At 32.2% G+C, this 19,533-nt stretch overlaps 2 protein-coding genes across 3 annotated transcripts; one reads left to right on the top strand and one right to left on the bottom strand.

Moving 5' to 3' along the window:
* Positions 1-1,088: 1,088 nt before the first annotated feature.
* LOC106762630 (reticulon-like protein B21) lies at positions 1,089-5,351 on the bottom strand. 2 transcript variants are annotated; one of them, XM_014646633.2, is made up of 9 exons: positions 3,878-5,350; positions 3,741-3,800; positions 3,551-3,653; positions 3,359-3,433; positions 3,120-3,264; positions 2,929-2,998; positions 2,579-2,644; positions 1,754-1,876; positions 1,089-1,530 (listed from the first exon to the last, which is right to left on the bottom strand). In XM_014646633.2, exons 1-9 carry the CDS (start codon positions 5,049-5,051, stop codon positions 1,355-1,357), a joined length of 1,992 nt encoding a protein of 663 aa, XP_014502119.1. In that variant the 5' UTR covers positions 5,052-5,350; the 3' UTR covers positions 1,089-1,354. The 2 variants fall into 2 exon arrangements, with proteins under 2 accessions (XP_014502119.1, XP_022636199.1); XM_022780478.1 differs by lacking the exon at positions 3,359-3,433 and having other exon boundaries at positions 3,878-5,351.
* A 3,472-nt stretch (positions 5,352-8,823) lies between these two features.
* LOC106760081 lies at positions 8,824-11,040 on the top strand. Its single transcript, XM_014643516.1, has 5 exons — positions 8,824-9,522; positions 9,829-10,016; positions 10,161-10,448; positions 10,539-10,602; positions 10,684-11,040. The coding sequence occupies exons 1-5, from the start codon at positions 8,824-8,826 to the stop codon at positions 11,038-11,040; spliced, it is 1,596 nt and encodes a 531-aa protein (XP_014499002.1).
* Positions 11,041-19,533: the final 8,493 nt, after the last annotated feature.

Below are 19,533 nucleotides of genomic sequence, written 5' to 3'. Positions count from 1 at the left end.
GGGTGTTCGTAGAATTGTCATAATTCAATGAATTTTATTCGCCCTTTTTCAATTGGTAAAATAAGGGCGTCGAGAAGATTCTGAGACTACAAGACATTTTTTATTTGTAAGTGTTTTCGTTTTTTAAGGAATCAAAACATGACACTATAACATCATTTTCATGCCACGTGACCTACCACGAGGTCGAAACCGATGGATGCTTACTTCAGAATTGTTTTGTCACACTCACCAATCAGTCTTTTTTTCACACAACTTAAACCCTCCAGCTAGCTATTTTCAGCAATCGACAATTAATTAATCAACAAAACTATTTTCATAAATATACAAAACCATGAAAAGTCTTAGGTTAATGATGTGTATATCACAACTAATAAGGTCTTTCTCAATATGGCAGTTACTGCATTTCTTAAAACTGTCAAAACATAAATACATATTATTCCCTCTATCTAAACTATACATCTTACTAAATTAATATAATTACATTTATCATGAAACAATGTTTTTTCTTATTGAGTTTCATTAATATCGCAGAGAAAAAAACCTAAAAGATATATATTCTGAAGGTCACATTAATAAAGGGTAAAATGGTTATTTTGCAAATTTGTGAAGGTGCGCAAAGTAATTGTGTAGGTGCAGTGAGTAAAATCTTATATATATATACAAGCTTAACATAAACGCCCATGGCAGTGCATGACCCAGAAGGCCCATACCGATATAAATAGCAAAACTTATTATTTGCATGTTTATATATAAAAAAAAAAAAAAAACATTGAGTGGAGGAAGCAAGGTTTATCATGCTGATTACTAGCAATCCATATAAAAATACCTTTTAGTGTAATTATTTTGGCATTCTAAACATATTGTAGTTCAAATAATTAGTGAAAATGATTGGTTCATTTTCCTTAGTGTTCAATTTTCATTATTTATTATATATTCACAAATACAAAATTTTATATATTTTTTGACTATTTCACACTCCTCCAAGTGTTAAATGGGTTGTCAAATAGTGTGAAATATATAATAAATAATGAAAATTTTGTAATTTAATTTATGAAATACTAACAAATACACATGACCGAATTAGAGAATTTGCACCATAAGAAAGATAAATTATTATAACTGAATGGTAATTACATAACATAAACGTCCAAGCTATTATTCCCTTTCCCTATTGAACCCTGATGGGTTTGTTTACTAAATTAAGCTCATATTAACATAACCAAAATTTACATCATATTTTTATATATAAGGAAACTTCTGAGTGAAACTTTTAAACGAAAACATAAAAGAAAAAAAAAAGTTTTTAAAGGGAAAACGGGACTGTGCTAACAACTGAACAAGGCTGTTTAACATTTCAGAAAACTTTCTTTAGTTTATTGGTATCACTAAGGTTGGTTGCATGTCCTTGTTTGTGTCTAACTCCAAGAGGTTCTTCCCATGTTTCATCACATCCTCCTTCATCTTCCCCAAATTCATCTCTCACCAAATAATGCTGTTGATAATATCTAAAGGCCACAAATAGCACGAACACTGCAAATAACACAAAAGAATTGAAATTCATATTTCAAAAACTAAAGGATAATAATATTTGACAACATTTTAACATTATTTATGTGTGATTTTGTGATTGATCCAAAATTACTTTGCAATCAATAATAATAATCATAAATACCAACATAAACGAATCACGTAATGACACGTAAATGGTATTAAAATGTTGTCAAAGTATCCCACAGGGAGGAAACATAAGTACCTGCCCAAATTCGAGCAACAACTGACGATAAATTCCACACAAGCCCAAAGATGCCAAGAGCCACTGCTTTTTTGTGTGTGCATGAATCCCAAGCATCTCGGAATCGCCGAATCCAAAAATTTCCTTCATGTCATTACAAAAACTGTAACCATATATTCATACTCACTGTTTCTTTTAATTACCACATTACTGTTCTCAAGTTATTCTTTGGAGGTGAAAAGATTATTTGGGATTTATTAAAATAACAAAAAGAATAAGGTTCTTGGACACAGTAACACGTGAAGAGAGACTCTTTGGGATTGGGACCACTAACACCATTATGTTAATATCCCACAGTGGCTGCCTTCTCTTCTTTTCAAACTTGAATCAATTTGTCAGACACAAAAATAAAATAAAGTCAGAGATGCTTCATCCATGTGATGCATAAAATTATGCTTCCATCATCACATCAAGTAGTAAATCTTTAAACTGATGAAATTTATTATCTTGAAGCAGAATTAGATTTAAAGTTTCTAACTTTATTTAATATCGTTTAGATGGTATAATTGCACTGCATTAAATTATTATTTGTGTTTGTTTGTTTCTGCCCTGCCTTATCAGATCCACATTATGATGCAGTTAAAACCCCACCCATTATATAATGAAACAAAAGAAAATCATAGTTAGCAAACAATTCAAACATTGTTAACTCACTTTAGCAACTAGCACTAGCAGTTCCTAATTACATTAACTGTACTATGTTGTTTACAGCAGCTAAAAGTTGTAGGGTCATAATTCAGGCATTAAATAATGTAAGAAAAAGCAACATCAATTTCAGGAAATTACCATATGCAGTTAACTGTGCAGAATAAGATGTGCATATCTTTGGCACAGTAAAAACTCCGAAGAAGCCTGAGGCAAATGACGGCAAAGCAAATGTCAGTAATCAATTTGGTGAAAGGGCACGTTCAATAACTAATAATAATAATAGTGAGGATGAAAGGGTAGAGGAGAAAGATGCAACTTTTACTTCCATAGTTGCAAAGAGTGAGAAATATAAATTGCTTGTAATGGTTGGTTTCAGAATAATAACGGAACCAACATGTGAAAAATTTAGCCATTTTCACAGTGTTGAGAGAGTTCCATTGAGGAATGGAATAGAGTTAGGCATTTTGTATGAACCCTTAAAAACTTACCCAATTTGATCATCTTCCAAATGGTTATGTAGCTGCCACATCTCGCTAAGACGAAGAGCAAAACAGCCAACTGCAATTGATTTACAAATGCCAAATTAAAATTTGGTGTTTAATCTTCTGGTTACTATAATTTTTAATGTTGATAAGAAGATAATCATAAAACCAGTGAGCAAAGGAATCTATTAAATTACCTTTATGGTGGTACCCGGATCTCCAGAAAACAAGCCCTTGAGTTTTGACAGGAACTCGTTCAAGTAAGGAAGGATCAATTTTAGCATCCAAATTGCATCTTCTTCTCCCAATACATAATTTGTATTTTCAACTTCTATGAAACCCCTGTTAAGTTTGATCCAAAAGAGAATCAGAAAAGATAATGTTCTTGAAAATTGTCATTGTGATGTATTTTTCACCATAGTGCTTGGGTTATCACCTGAATATTAGGGATCTATATAGGAAGATGACAGCCAGATAAACAAGACTTATATAAGACGTAACTGAAATAAGACTGCAGAAACACAGAAAGGAAAGCTTCATCTCAGGACTCTGTTCTGAAAGAACAAATTATATACTGATAGTATACAGAAAAGAAAAAGGAAAAAACTCTGCATAACTGATTTCTAACCTCAGATTGATATCCTTTGCATAAGAAGATGAGACTATGATGAATGTCCCAATTCCAAAAACAAATGCTGATCTTGAAATGTCTCTCCACATGATTAAATCCACTGAAGAGGTGAATTATATGGATAAAGAATCAATACCATTATGTGAATAAAATTTTGACAGTAAATTTCACAGTTTCGATGAATCACCTATACTCTGCAATTTGCTTTGGGTTTGTGGAAAGCTGCCGTATTCTTCGGCCTTTGGAACTAGACCATGACAATCAATTATAGTAAACACAAAGCCAATTGAATAAAATTGAAAGGACAAACTGAAAAATCCTTACTAGAATTAGCTTGGGCGAAATTTCGGTTAATTGTTGAATTCCTTTTAATTGTAGGAGATTGCTTCAGACTAAGAGGAACAGAAACTGACTTTCTTTCATTTTTGTGATGAAATCGCATGTGGGCACTCACGATCCTCTTAGGTTCTGGTTCATTTAGAATCTTCTTAGGTTCTGGTTCCTTCATAATCTTCTTTGGTTCTGATTCATTTAGAACCTCCTTCTTTTCTGGTTCATTCACAATAACCTTTTTGTCCTGTTCTTTCCCAACAGTCTCATCTTTTTCTGGCTCCTTGACAACCAGAGTTTCTGCTATACTAATTTCCTTCACATCAATTCTCTTCTCCATCTCAATCTCAATTTCTTCCCCTTCCTCATCTCCTTCATCTGCTTCATCAACTGCAACTTCATCTAAATCATTACCAACCTGAACCGATAATTCTGTTGAACATTGAACAGCATTCGCTGAGCTGCTAGATATGACCTTCTCTTGGCACACATCATCCAAATCCATGCAATTATTATAGTCAGCATCATTCTTCTCATTCTCAACCTCAATTTTTTCATCCATTGGTTCATCAGGAACTAAATCCAACTCGGATTTCGTGTTCCTCAATTGAATTGAACTAACACCAGGAGAAGCAATCTTCTTTATTGGATCTGACTTGCTCTTCCTCAATTGTGCTGAACTCCTCTCATGCCCCTCGTCAGATTCACCGCCCTTCTGTGTCTCAGATCTCCTCCTTCTGGGGTAAATTGGGCTTCTCTCAAGTTTATTTGCAAAAGAAGCAATCTTTCTGGTTTGTGTTGGACTCTTCTTTATTCCATCAGAGGAAGAAATGCTCAGCTCCTCAGAACTCTTCAGGGTCTCTGTCTTCCCTCTTGCCACCTGAATTGAGATCCTATTATCTGACCCCTCAGAACTCTCAGATTTCCAAGTTTTTCTCTTTCCACACCCAATTGGGCTTTTTTTCAATCTGGCACCGCCACCATTTTCTTCAGCATTTTCTTCTGCGTTAAACACCTTGATCCCACCTCTCACTTCATCACTCTTCATTCTGCTCTCCCACACTGACCCTGCAACCACACTCCCTCTAGCTCCTACCCTCCTTTTGCCAACTTCCATCCCCAATTTATCTCCTTTTTCTACCTGGCTATCAGTACTCCAATGGGTCATAGGTGGTTAGTGGATAAGAGGCTTCTAGCTCAAGCAATGGCGGTTGGTGGGGTGCAACATTGGGATCCTTTTGCAAAACAATTGAGAGTGAGGGAGAGATCAAAAGTGGGGAGAAAGTAGAGAGAGTAGTTGGTCACTTTTCTTTTTTTCTTTTTATTTTATCTCTTTCTTTCTGTATGATAATTCTGTCATACCAGGGTAAAGAAAGCAAAGGTAAATTTGGTGGGGTTGAATGATTAGGGTGTTGAGGAAGAGAAGAACCCTTCTTTTTCTAGCATCGATTCGATTCTCTCTGATCTCTTGTCACTCTTACCGAGGCACTCTAAAAGTCATTAATAGTCTCACTTTCACATCACATGAAACTGTACACCTAAGCTTCCTGCATGTAGTATGTATGCTGTCCTTCTTCTCATAGTTCAAAGTGCGTGTGAATTCTGCAGTGTACTTATGGAATTTAGTGTATTTTCTTAGCGGTTTTGTCAATCTCCTGCTTACGTGTGATGGTAGAGACATAAGGAAATGCTATTTGTCATGGTAGCTACAAGTACCGTGGCACAGGACCAGACAAACGCACCCCAAATTTTGGTCACTGATCCTTTTTTAATGTTGCATTGCTTCAAATAATATGATACCAAATAGCAAATGCTGCTATAGTGTACAGTTACTTGAATTTAAGACAAGATGCACCAAAAGAATGTAACAACATTTATGATATTTAAGAATATAATATACTTCTCTTTACCAATTAAGATACTAATTAGAAGAATTAATTTTTACTTTCAATCAGTTGAACTTGAAATTTTGATTGGATGAATGGGTAACCAATAATGTGACATTGGGTCCACTGTTATGATGAATTCAAGATGTTGTTTGTGCTTAGTGGGTGTTACATTTAACCAGAAATGGTAAGCAATGAGAATGCCAGAAGACCACGGTAAAACCAATTTGACAGAAACTAACTGGTTTCATTGATTTGAGTGTTTTTGCTATTGCTTTTTCCCACCTCCTTCTCAAGATTACTGTCTAATTTTTATCCTGACATGGATCATTACTTCAACATAGAATACTAAGGCACGGTTTCTACTCATAAGATTACATAAACGTATACATGTGTTTCAAATTGGTTTCAAGAAAAATTAAATTTTGTTGCCAACAAGTCAACAGTAGATGGAGATCAGTTACTTTTAAATGACAATTTATTGTGATGCAGTGATCATGGTCCCCTCAGAAACTAAGTCCAAAGGCTTCAAAAGTTTTGGCGTTATTCAATTGTCAGCATTAAGAATCACATACTACAATACAAAGGAGGTGAAAATGTAATGTTCTTGCGTGTGAGAAAATTAGCTACTGCATGTAGGAATGTTTAGTGGAAGGGTAAGCTGTAGAATCCAAGGAGCAAAGCACAAAACAAAAGGTTTTAGAGTTACCCCACACAGCAATTTTTTTTCTCTTTCTTCTTTTTCTGCTGAAATAGGATCTGTCATGTGAGGCAAAATCATGCAAAGGAATCCATTTTATCTGGAACGTGACGACAAATTAAAGTTGCATACGACCAACTCTCACCGACACCAGTAGTTACTGTATTTTGGTGGTATTGCATTTTATCCCTTCGATCCTGTTGATCATGATGTTGGTACTAGTAACACTTTGTCACATTATTCCTTCGTCAACATTTGTTTATCTCTATTCATTCATATCAAATTAATCATATACATATAATTAACTTAATTTGTAATTAATGTTTTTAATGTGATAGGGGTTCTCAGTTGAATTAAATCACTGTAAGATCTAGTTTTAAGTATTGATATATAACATGTTGAAAAGATGTTGATGAGAAATATTTTGCCATTCCATATGCGCTAAAATTGGTAGTGGAACTTTATAAAAAAAATCTTCAAAAACAAGTTAATTCCAACAAAAATGAATTCAAATATTCATAAATTAAAATGAAAAATTAAATAGATAAATAAATTTAAACATGTGGAAAAACTAAACATTTATCAAAATAAAAAAATTGAACAACTGTGAACAATATAAACAATTAAAAACCTTTATAATATAATTAATTGGATAACTTTTTTGCAGACATACTAAATTATAGCAAATACTAAATGGCAGTCTAAGCATTAGGTGTGCTTATTATAATTATTTAATTAGAAAGAAAATAATTTATAAAGTAAACAAAATTAAAGGTAACATTTCAAAATAGAAATTAGAATAAAGATTAAAATAGAAACATATTTTGGAATAAGAGATTAAATAACAATCAAAAGAAAATTAAAATAAAAATAGAGATTAAAATAAAGAGATCATATTGATTCTACTAATATTTCTTGTGAAATTTACTCTTTCTGAATTCAATCATAATTTCAGTTATATAATCAACAATCTATGATTATTTGAGAAAAATATTTAAATTATTTTAAAAATATCTTAATTTTCAATGAAATTTGTTAGATAAACATATATAAAAAAGAATACCAATAGTTACTATTATTGTATCTTCAAAACTCTTTTTCTGAGGAGCCTTTTGTTTAGGCTTGGAGTATTGCTTCCTATATCTCATCTCCTTCTTTCTATACCTCCCATTTTATCATTCTATCCTTCATTTAATAAAGTCAAAACCTAATTAATGATTACTTAATAATGTCTAACCACTAACAAATATTCCTAACTACCAACAATCCAATATTTTTGTCTGAGTATAAATCCTAACATGCACCCCTCACCCCCTTCCTGTTCACGTCACTACCATTTTCTTCAGTTCATTTTACTGATTGGTTTGAGTCGAGAGATTATACGCTGGTGTATTGGTGTTGTTGATCCGTGGTGGTGATCCGTGCTGATGGTGATCTTTGGTGGTGGTGCTACATTGAAGTGGAAGAAGATAGAGCGCGATAGGAAGAATATAGCACAACAGGTTAGTCTTAGAACACAATTAACGACACTTGGAGCAACGGTTATGGCTACCGCCTTACGAAAGGTGTTTCCACACAGTCACACATTGTGTTGCGGCTGCCGCCAACCGCACTACGAGTTGCAGTTTTGAGATCTGCACTTCCAAGTGCATTTGTGCTGTGGTCCATGAACATATTATCCGTGTTCTATATTATATGTATTATGTATACGATTTATTATTTAATGTGTTATTTATGGATTGTCATCTGTATTATTGATGTATTAGTTATAAGTTGAATGGTAGTTTTAGTTATGCATCTTCTCCATGGAGCAATATAGCATGTTGTTCCTTTAGCACCAAATATTTGATAGAATGATAGTTTTAGTTATGGACACCACTCTTTTATTAGGACAAATTTTTGGTAGACCAAAATATGAAATCTTGAGATTGAAATTCTCATCCACCAGTGTTATGAGGTTTGATGTAAAAGTGTAAAATTCTAGTATTGCAGCCTTTATGCAAGTATTTTAGTTCTTTAGAAACACCAATATCATACCAGATTTGATACTCCGATGAGTGATTAAAGCATTTTCATGACATATAAGTTTTTCAAGTGATTCATTGCACATAAACTCATAAACCAAAGCTCGTTTAGAACCATCGCAATAGAACCCACATAACAAGAAATCATGTATATTTTGATTCTGGAAATTGGATTTTAAGCTTAAACAACTTCTCTTTTAGTTTGATTTTAATTTTAAAAGTTTTTCTTAATATTTTATTTGTTTTTTGTGAAATTTTAAAATTTTAATTTTCAATGTAAGTTGTATTTATCTTTATAAGATGGATAACTATCCATTTTTGGATTCTTAAATGAATTCTGATTTTATGTTGGAATTTTCTTCCTTTTTAAATGAAGTCGGTGAGGATGATTACACAGATAATTTTTCCACTGATCAAATATTCTCATCACGTGTCGATTTGATTGATTGGGTTCGAAAGATTGCATTTGAGCTTGGATTTATGGTCGTCTACATAAGATCTGACACAACAACTGGTGAAGCTGGAAGAAAGACATTCGTTGTGTTAGGCTGTGAAAGGAGTAGGAAATATAGGAAGTATAAGCAAGATGTGCAACCTAGTGTGTCTGACACAAGAAAATGTGAGTGCCCGTTTAAGTTGAGGGGTAAACCTAAAGGAGACGGTTGGGTGCTAAAGGTTATGACCGATTATCACAACCATGAATTAGTAGAGACTTTGGTTGGTCATCCTTTCACGGGGAGGTTAAATGCTATTGAACAGTCTATTCTTGTTGACATGACTAGGAGTCAAGTTAAGCCCTCCAATATTCTTTTGACTCTTAAAGAATGTAATGAGGATAACATGATGACTATAAAACAAATATATAACGCGAGATACACTTGCAAACGATTTTTGAGAGGGTCGAGAACTGAAATGCTGCAATTGATGCTGTTGTTAGATAAAGACAAATACATCCAGAGAAGTAGATGTTTTGAAGATTCTGACATAGTAAGTGACCTATTCTGGACACATCCTGATTTAGCGCACCTGGTCAATTCATTTAATATTGTGTTCTTAATAGATACTACGTACAAGAGAAATAAATATCGTCTTCCATTGCTTGAGATCGTTGGAGTCACGTCCACTGGTTTGATATTCATAACCGCTTTTGCATTGCTTTCAAGTGAACGCTAAAATAATTTCACTTGGGCATTGGAAATGTTTAAAGGATTATTATTGACAACAAAGGGCGGTCCACGTGTTGTTGTCACTAACAGAGACCTTGCTTTAATAAATGCCATTAGCAATGTCTTTCTTGAGACATATGATATGCTTTGTACATTCCACATTATGAAGAATGTGAAAGNGAAATGCAAGATGTTAGTGGATAATGTTGAGGCATGGGATGGGTTGATGAAAGTGCGGCAAAATGTGATGGATTGTGTCGACCAATCCATGTTTGGTGCTTATGTTTATCGTTTTGAGTATGCCTCTGCTTCATGGCCTTTATTTTTTGATAATGTGAATCGTACCTGGATCATTCCGTACTAGGCACACTTCGTCAAGGTGTGGATGAACAAAGTCATGCATCTAGACAACACTACAACAAATAGGTAATTGTTATTGTTAATGTTTTTTACTTATGTATTTCATATTTGTTGTCATAGTATTAATGTGTTTTGTGACAGGATTGAGTCTGCGCACTGGAGCCTGAAGAGATTATTGGGGTCTAGTATGGGAGACCTATGCTCGTGCTGGGATGTTATGCATAACGTCATTGTCCTACAACATAATAAGATCAGAGCGTCCTTTGAAAAAAGTCTTAACGTAATGAGTGATGGTTATAAAGGACTGAGATATAGAAGACTTGTTGGACGTGTTTCACGATACGTTCTAGGACTTATTACTGATGAAGTTGAGCGAGTGAATAAAATGGGTTTGGATAGTGCTCGTTGTGGATGCATTTTGAGCTCAACGTATGGCCTACCATGTGCTTATGTATTAGCATGATATGAGCCTGGAATGATTCCTCTAGGTAAAATACATGTTATCTGGACCCGTTTAAGCATTTCAAGTACCGTGTCTACTGAATCGCTTCTAGAGTTTAGCCTTGATCTTGAAGTTCAACTGGTACAAGAACGATTCAAAAATGTTGACATTTGTGAAAAAGTTAACATAAAGCAGAAGATGCTAGAAATTGCTTGCCCATAGATGACATCTATGGTTGCTCCGTCGCATAAAGTAAAGACAAAAGGTGCACAGAAGACTAAAGTTGCACGACATGAGAGGCCTACGAAACGTGACCCATCATATTTTGAGCACGTTGACACTTTTCATTCCAGGACAGAGCCTTCTTCTTCACAAAAATCACAAGTCAAATCGAAGCTGAAAGAATTTTCGCAAAGGCTAATGCCGATGTTTCATCCGATTTGTCATCCATGCATTGTCGATATTGTTGATGTTGTTGCTGATGGTCATTACGGTTATCGATGCATTACTGCTTTGTTTGGTCCAGGTGAAGAGGCATGGCCCATTATCCGGCATGACCATTATGAAGAACTAACTTAGTAGCGTAATGAATACACAAATTTAGTAGGAAGCTACGATTGATTGGAAGAACTACGTCAGTCATTAATTGTCCACGATCAATCACAGGTATTTCTTAAGAACCTTATAAACATTACCTAATTGTTATTTTGTATTTGTTTTCATAAATACTTACCTTTAACCATTATAGGTTAATACTAAGAAGTGGATGACCATAACGGACATTGGTTATGCCATTGCAAATAGATACAATGTCATCTTAGTATGTTTGTCCTATGTTCAGAGTTTTACCATATTCCCAATACGCACTCCACCGCCTACTGATATTAAACAACATCAGATATTATGCATTGGATTTGTTAATGGATGTCATTTTGTACAGGTAAACTTCCATTTTTATCATACCATAATCATTACCCATTACGATTCATTTACTAATATTAAGTTTCCAGGTTCAATTACAAGGTGGTTGTCCGTTACCCATGGTGGACATCATTTCCTCAAACCATTGTTACCCACAAGCGCGAGCATGGTCATCGTTTTATACACGTAGGATGCAATCATTTATGGAATTAATAGAAGTTAATAAAACTTATGTAGATCTTGGAGACGACTGAAATGAAATTTGTTATGTAGTAATTTATTTTTTCAATTGTAAATATTTTTTGTACTAATTCATTGTTTTCAATTAATTGTCATACTAATTGAATTATTTGAATTGTGTCGCGTTATATAATTTGATTCAACGAAGGCGATTCATATTAACGCGTTCAAAAAATTAGAAATATTCGAAGTATGGAAACCATACAAAAATATGCATTATAAATAGTCAAAGTATAAGTAAACATGACATAAACAAGACGTGCAGAAAATAAACATATATGAATTTGTCCCTTCAAGAAAATGATGCTCGTCCACGGAAATGACGAACACCTCTACTAGTAGTAGCCTCATACTCCTCAACAGATCTATGAGCAACCTGTAATGTCTCAGTAGTACGCTGATAGACTACAACGTTCTCTGTGACGTGTTAACAGGTTAACTGCAACATCCTGATCACACGCCTCATACCACCCTGAAATGAATATAAGAAAATAAATAAATAAATTATGTAAACCAAAATTGATATAACAAACAATCACACATAGTTTCATTACAAACCAATAATCCAGATTCAGGTGACCCTGAAATATGATTTTTTGATTTTTTAAAAAACTTTGTAAATGAAGAAATTGTGTGTGTTTGTTTAAACCTTTATAGTTAGGTTTATGGACCTAATTAGAGTCTAGCTCACATTTTGCTTTAATTTTCAGACATTTTAATAGCTTGTATAAATTGACATTTGTTAAATTTGAACATTTTAGGAATTGTCTCCGCATATTATTTATTTCTTTTTTTCTCTTTCATATGTTCTTATTTTTCTTTTATTCTACCTTTTGTTATTATAAATTGGCCTTATCTCTAGTCGATGTGAGACTTCCAACACACCCCTTTCACGCCGAGGTATAGACATCTCGTGCGTGATAGTAGAAATTGGATGGTCCAATAGCGGCCTAACAACGGGTGGAATAGAAACATAAATGCCCACTTAGAACTCGCTAGGATATGCTTTAACCATGGCTCTGATACCATATTAGAAGTGAGTTTTAGGCCTAACTCAATCTTATAAAACCGGCTTGTAAGATAAGGTTAGCACCTCACTTATATATTATAAATTGGCCTTATCTCTAGTCGATGTGGGACTTCCAACACACTCCTTCACGACGAGGTATAGACATCTCATGCGTGATAGTAGAAATTGAGTGGTCCAATAGCGGCTCGATAATGAGTGGAATAGAAATGCCCAAGAAACAAGAAATATCGATAGGATAGGCTTTGACCATGGCTCTGATACCATATTAGAATGTGGGTTTAAACCTAACTCAACCCCACAAAATTGACTTGTAAGGTGAGGTTTGCACTTCACTTATATATTATAAATTGATCTTATCTCTAGTCGATGTGGGACTTCCAACATTTGTTCTTAAAAATGGAGAATAGATATTTGAGAATAAATGAACCAGGATAAAATAAATTGAATTAAGTTTTATACCAATCATTCATCACTTTTTGAATTGGTTCTTTTTTCTTTTTTTTTAATTTTTACTTTTTGTTTTTTTATTACAAATTGAATTTTATTTGATGATTAAATACAAATTATATTAAATGACACTTTAATTTAATTATTATAATTGTTCTTTCCAGAAATTTGAGACGAGCTTGTGAATAAATGACAAAATCCTAATGATTTTAGAGTTTTGTGATAAATATTCCTAATAGTTGGAACATAGAAAAAGATTTATCTCTAAGTCAATAAGAAAATTTGAATCTTTTGAGTAAAAAAAAAAGAGTATGAGAGTATCTCCCAAGCACCTTAAGTGATTTATTCGTGTAAAATTAAGGAATATCCAAAACCCTCGCGAAAATATGATTAAATATTTACTTCGGCATATCAAGGTTAACACACTCACCCAACGACTCCATTCTCGCCCAATAAGGCATAAAAATTGATCTTCCCTCATTTGTAACTAGATAGGTAAGCCATTTTTTTGCCTAACAACTCAAATACTATAGGTTTAGGCTATCAAACTTGCCCAACGAGTTAGCCTAGTGACCAATGGTGATTTTATGGTCATCCAAGGGTGGTTCATGGTAATATAACCCTACAAGTGAGTCTTTTCTTTATGTTTGCAGCCTTGGGTGCGATACTATAGAGCCCCTAAAGTAGGTATTTGTGTAAAATTCATTTTTTCTTGTCCAATCACGCTTCCTTGAGTTTCAGCTTGTTTTCCTTCACCAGAATTGCTACTTATTTCCTTATCTCACGCACTCAAAGAGAAATTAGACGTAAAACAAACAAATATTAACTAAAACACAAGAAAACATAGAAACACACTAAATTTGAAACAAAACAAAGTAAAAGTTATGAAAGAGTTTATTTATTCATGAAAGTATACACACAAAAACAAGTAAAATCAACTGTTATCACCTTGCCATCAATGTTCCTCACACCATCATCGGGTCGTTGGAACTGCAATAAAAGGCATTGTTAGAAACCACTTCATCTTCCTTCTTCATGTGTGGCTCCATCTTATTCTTTTCAAACTCTGATCATGACAACCATGGGAGATCGTCAATGGCACTGACCACCACCAGAGTCCTTGTCGAGCCTCCGTCAATGACAAAACCAAATCACGAAACCAAATCATCATTTCAAATCACAACCAAATCGCAACTCTTCATTTCCAACTCTAGTCAACAATACCACCTAACCATATTTGCCATTACTAGAACTCTTTTGGTTCAAAGATTTGTCATTGTCATCAAAGTGCACCATCGCATTAGAACAGGACATAACCTCTGCTTGAGGAATTTTCTTTATAGTGTCGTTGCCAATGTCACCAACGCAATTTAACAATAATCATAATCTATCAGTATTTATAATCTATTATAATTATAATAGATATTTTCGACGAATATCTACCAACAAATTTTGTCTTTATTGACAAATTTTACTATCGTTAAATTTATCAACAATCACTTAATTAATAAAGTTTTTACTATGTTAATAAAATTATATTATTGAAAAAAATATTTATTATTATACGAATTGTGTCCAATGATACAAATATTTTTATAACATTGTGTTATAATAGTGTTAATAAGTTATTTCTCTTATATTAAATATTCCTTGTTTTTAAGACAACCCAAGTTAAAAGAAAAGAAGCTACGAATAAAAAAATCTCGAAAAGAATGTGAGTTCCGTTTCTACTTTATTGATGTATCAAATGAATCTGATCTTAATTAGTTTTTATTATTATTAATTTAATTTATTAGTGTTTATTTATTTTTATGTTGTTACACGTAATGACAATGAGAAATAATGTTTTTATTAAAAAAATAATTTTAACAACAAAATATACAGTATTTAACTTGTATCACCTTTATGAATTTTCAATTATATTTTCTAAAAATTACCATCTTGACAATATTAAATCAACTTTGAGAAGGAAAAAAAAAACCAAAAGGAGTATTTAAAGTACACATGTGCAAGAATAGTTGACTAATAAAATGATTCAAACATAAAAAGACAAGAAATAAATTTAAATTTAGACTCTAGCAACAAGAAAATAAGAATATCTTAATAATAAGAAACAAAATGTTAGTATAGAAAAACAGAGAGATTCAAAGAGGAGAGAATACACACAGTAATTACCCTTCCATTAGGCATATCTAGAGATGTTACTCACTTTACAATGTAATAAATGTTTTTCACCCCTAAAAATTCTTTTTTATACTTATTTAAGGTTACTTTTTTTAATAGTAGAGAATACGTGTCACTATATTCATTTTGTTTTGTAATTGTTTTCTCAATTTTCTTCTACCATTAATTAAGGTCTTTGTTCTTTTCTATAAATAGAATCTTCTTTCAATATAAAACATTCTTCATCATTTCCTTCAAATAATAATTCACCAACCTTTATCTTCTATCACCTTAATCAATTTTCCTCCTTCAAACAATCAACCATCATTAATTACACTCCTATTTGTCAATTTTCCTTTTATTCAATCCCTTTATCTATGGAAAACTGCCATATTTGGTTCCTCGTAAGTTGTAATAATAGTAAAACAATAAAAATGAAGAAACTATAATAACAATCCTTATACTATTTAGAGGAGATGTAATGATGGTTGTTGTTGTTGAGTACGAAGTAAAAGGAGAATCATACGAGAAATCTAACATGTGTGGTATAAATTTTTAAGAATTTAGATGCAAACCATATTGTTTATGCTTTCCTTAGAAGATTCTCAGTTATGGCAGAAACAAGATACATGGTTTATGTCTTCCTCATCACATTCTGTGTAATGTTACAATGGCACCCTACTTCTGCTGATGAGGATACAGAAACAAAAAAACATGTTAGCCATCAACATCTTCCACTCATACAAAAGAAGTTGTTGGAAGATCTTGATTTTTTCCATCACCATAGAAAGCTTGCAGATTCAGATAAAGAAAAGAAGAAGAAGAAAAAAAAAGACAAGAAGAAGAAAAAGGATAAATCTTCAGCGAAGCAAACTACAATATCTGTATCCAAAGCAACCTCAATTTTTTGTACTTCCATCTTACTTGCTTTTCTTCTTCTCATGTAATTGCTATATATATATATATATATATATATATATATATATATATATATATATATATATATATATATATATATATATATATATATATACATAATTTTTTTTCTATCTTTTTCAATATAAATTTGTTTCTTCACAATTACTTGGGATCCATATATCTTTTTCTCTTCCAATCCTTGAATAGGTTTGTGGTAACAACAAATAAATTTCAAAACATGTAATAATAATGTATTAATATATATTGCAAATATTTAGTAACTTTTACATTGTACTCCATTTTTTATTTAATTAATAAGTTGGGACAAATCTTCTTAACTTATTTTGTAAAAATAAATTAAGCTTTAAATGCATTTTAATAGACCATGATTTAAGATAGTGAATCCAGTAATTATTTTACAATTTCAAATTACATATGTAATATTTCTATTTGGAAATTAAATATTGATATTTGGTTTTTAGCTTATAATATGATTGTATATTATATATTGTTTGGTAATGATATTTTTTTACAGTAATATTCTATATACTTTTTTCTAAATTTATTACAAAACATTTATTATAATTAAAACAATTAAGATATTTTTGTTAAAAAGAAAAATAAAAATTAAAAGAAAAACAATCTTTTCTTTGATAATTATTCCACCAAGAACTAAATTTTTGATTTTGATTAACTTTCCATTAAAGTAAATAATCAAAACATAACTCTTTCTATTAACTCAAATATCACAAGACACTTGGTGTACCCTGCAACACTAGATAACCAATTTGTGAGATCAATTCTTATTATGTCCATGCAAATAGGTCAGTGTTATAGAGAAAAACATCTTCAAATTGTTTTGCTGTGAAATGAATTCTCCGACTAATGTGATTAAAATAAGGCAGATTGTTTTTTAGCTCAAATCTATGATCCAAACCAATGTTATTATTTTGATCTTTGACATCCTTTTGCTCTTCCACTTTTAGACTTTGAACATAAAATTTCAGGTTATTTTGGGTTTGAGAGATCAATTGTGGTACTTCCATTGATAGCTGGGAATTTCATGATCATTAGTTTCAAGTTGATTGAGTGGTTGAACATCTTTTTAGAGGTTGATCTCACACCACCCAAATCATGTAATTTATCTTTTTCTTTCCAACATTATTTGGTTATTCAAATATTTTTTTTTTTTACTTTTTTCTTAATTTGTTTGGTCGAACTAATCAAATCATTATTTATAATTTTAATTGTGATTGGTAAACTATTTTATAAATTAAGATTTTAATAAAAGTTGAGATACAAATTTTATGGAAATTGTTTTACAAATTATCAATTAATAGACAGATTATCCATCAAATATAAACTTTATCTATAAACACATATCATATCATAGTAACCTTTGTGGCAATGTTTTAAAATATAATTCATTTTTATCCTATTGTGTTTTAACCTATTTTAATGTAAGATAGAATTTTTATTTATTGCTTTTACTATCATTTTTAAATTTTAAGATGACACATTTGATCATTTCTATTATTATTATTATTTGCTTAATATTCACTTACTTTACCTATTTTTTCGATTATATTATTATTATTATTATTATTATTATTATTATTATTATTATTATTATTTTCTTAATCTTCACTTAGTTTACCTATATACGTATTTAGCTTTATATAGAGATATAAAATGTTATAAATACACTATTAAATTGTATAAACTATTGTATTTTATAATTTTTCAATAGCAACCATAAGTAACATTTAAAAAAGATAGGCTTAATAGCATTAATGGTCCCTATTTTGGTTGGCAAAATTCGTTTTGGTTCCTATTTTTTTTTCTGTTCAATGTGGTCCTAAAGATTGTAAATTTCGTTCAATCTGGTCCTTTTTGGAGACGTCGTTTAAATAGTTAACGGCAGAGACTCCAGTTGTGCAGAAAAGTGTTGATGTGGCATTTAACTGCCCACGTGGAGTCCGTACAGGCATAGTGAGGTAAAATCTCAAATAAAACTAGGACCATTTCGAACACACTTAACGAAAATAGGGACCATCAGGGATATTAAGCCTTTCTTTAATGAAACCCAATTTTTAATGAGGGTGGATACCCAAATTAGGGTTTTTAGGCATAATGAGGTAGATTTATTCATTTTGAAATTGAAATTGCAGATATTAGGGTTTGTTTTTTGAAAATGCCACAACTTGGGAACACAACCTGACATTTTTTAAATTCATTAGGGTTCTTAGAATTTGGGAACCCAACCTGTTTCACCTTTGCCTTCGTCAATGGCTACCACCCGTTCTCCCTCCAAAATCGCCGACAAACTCAAGAAGAGGAATAAGTTAATCACCTCCGAATAATGGGTTCTTCACCAACGGGGTTTTCATTTGACAAGCATTTGAGCATTTTTTTTTTTTGGGTTTAGGGCTTTACTCATACTGTTGTGGANAAAATGGGGTTCTTGCCTTATGATTTTGGAAGCTTTAGGAAGTGGTGCTTGTTGGGGTCTAGTTTGTTGCAGATTGTGGTATTGAGGCCTAACCTGCAGATTATTGCAAATAGGGATTATCTCTACCCCCATTGAACCACCACCAAGTGAGGAATGACAATTTTGGTGGCCCAAGCTAGTGCAACAANAAGAAGAAGAAGATTGGGAAGTAAANATGGCTNATCAACCACCAAGATTGGGAAGAAGATTGGTTAAAAACCCTAATTTGGCTATCCACCCTCATTAAAAATTGGGTTTCATTAAAGAAAGGCTTAATATCCCTAATGGTCCCTATTTTCGTTAAGTGTGTTTGAAATGGTCCTAGTTTTATTTCAGATTTTACCTCACTATGCCTGTACGGACTCCACGTGGGCAGTTAAATGCCACGTCAACACTTTTCTGCACAGCTGGAGTTTCTACCGTTAACTATTTAAACGGCGTCTCCAAAAAGGACCAGATTGAACGAAATTTACAATCTTTAGGACCACATTGAACAGAAAAAAAAAAATAGGGACCAAAACGAATTTTGCCAACCAAAATAGGGACCATTAATGCTATTAAGCCAAAAAGATAATAGGCAAACTTATATTTCCCATCATAACCTTCACCCAAAGTGATTGGTTTTTTACGGTTAATAATAAATTTAGTTCTTGAATGTTGGAATTTTTTTTATTTAATTATTAACACAAAACAAAAAGTTTAATTTAATTTCTAAATCAGTAAACAATACAAAATTCATCCCTAAATACGGTAAAATAATTCTTGATTTAGTGTCAAATGAATTTTAATTTTTTTTTAATAGTAAAGTAGTCCTACCAAGTTTAAGAATAAGACATTAAAAGACTTGTTTTTTAAATATTTA

This window comes from Vigna radiata, chromosome 5, assembly GCF_000741045.1.
Source record: "Vigna radiata var. radiata cultivar VC1973A chromosome 5, Vradiata_ver6, whole genome shotgun sequence".
NCBI classification, from domain to species: Eukaryota; Viridiplantae; Streptophyta; class Magnoliopsida; order Fabales; family Fabaceae; genus Vigna; species Vigna radiata.
The sequence above is the reverse complement of the archived record's forward strand: the minus strand, read 5'-3'. Positions and strand labels throughout refer to the sequence as shown.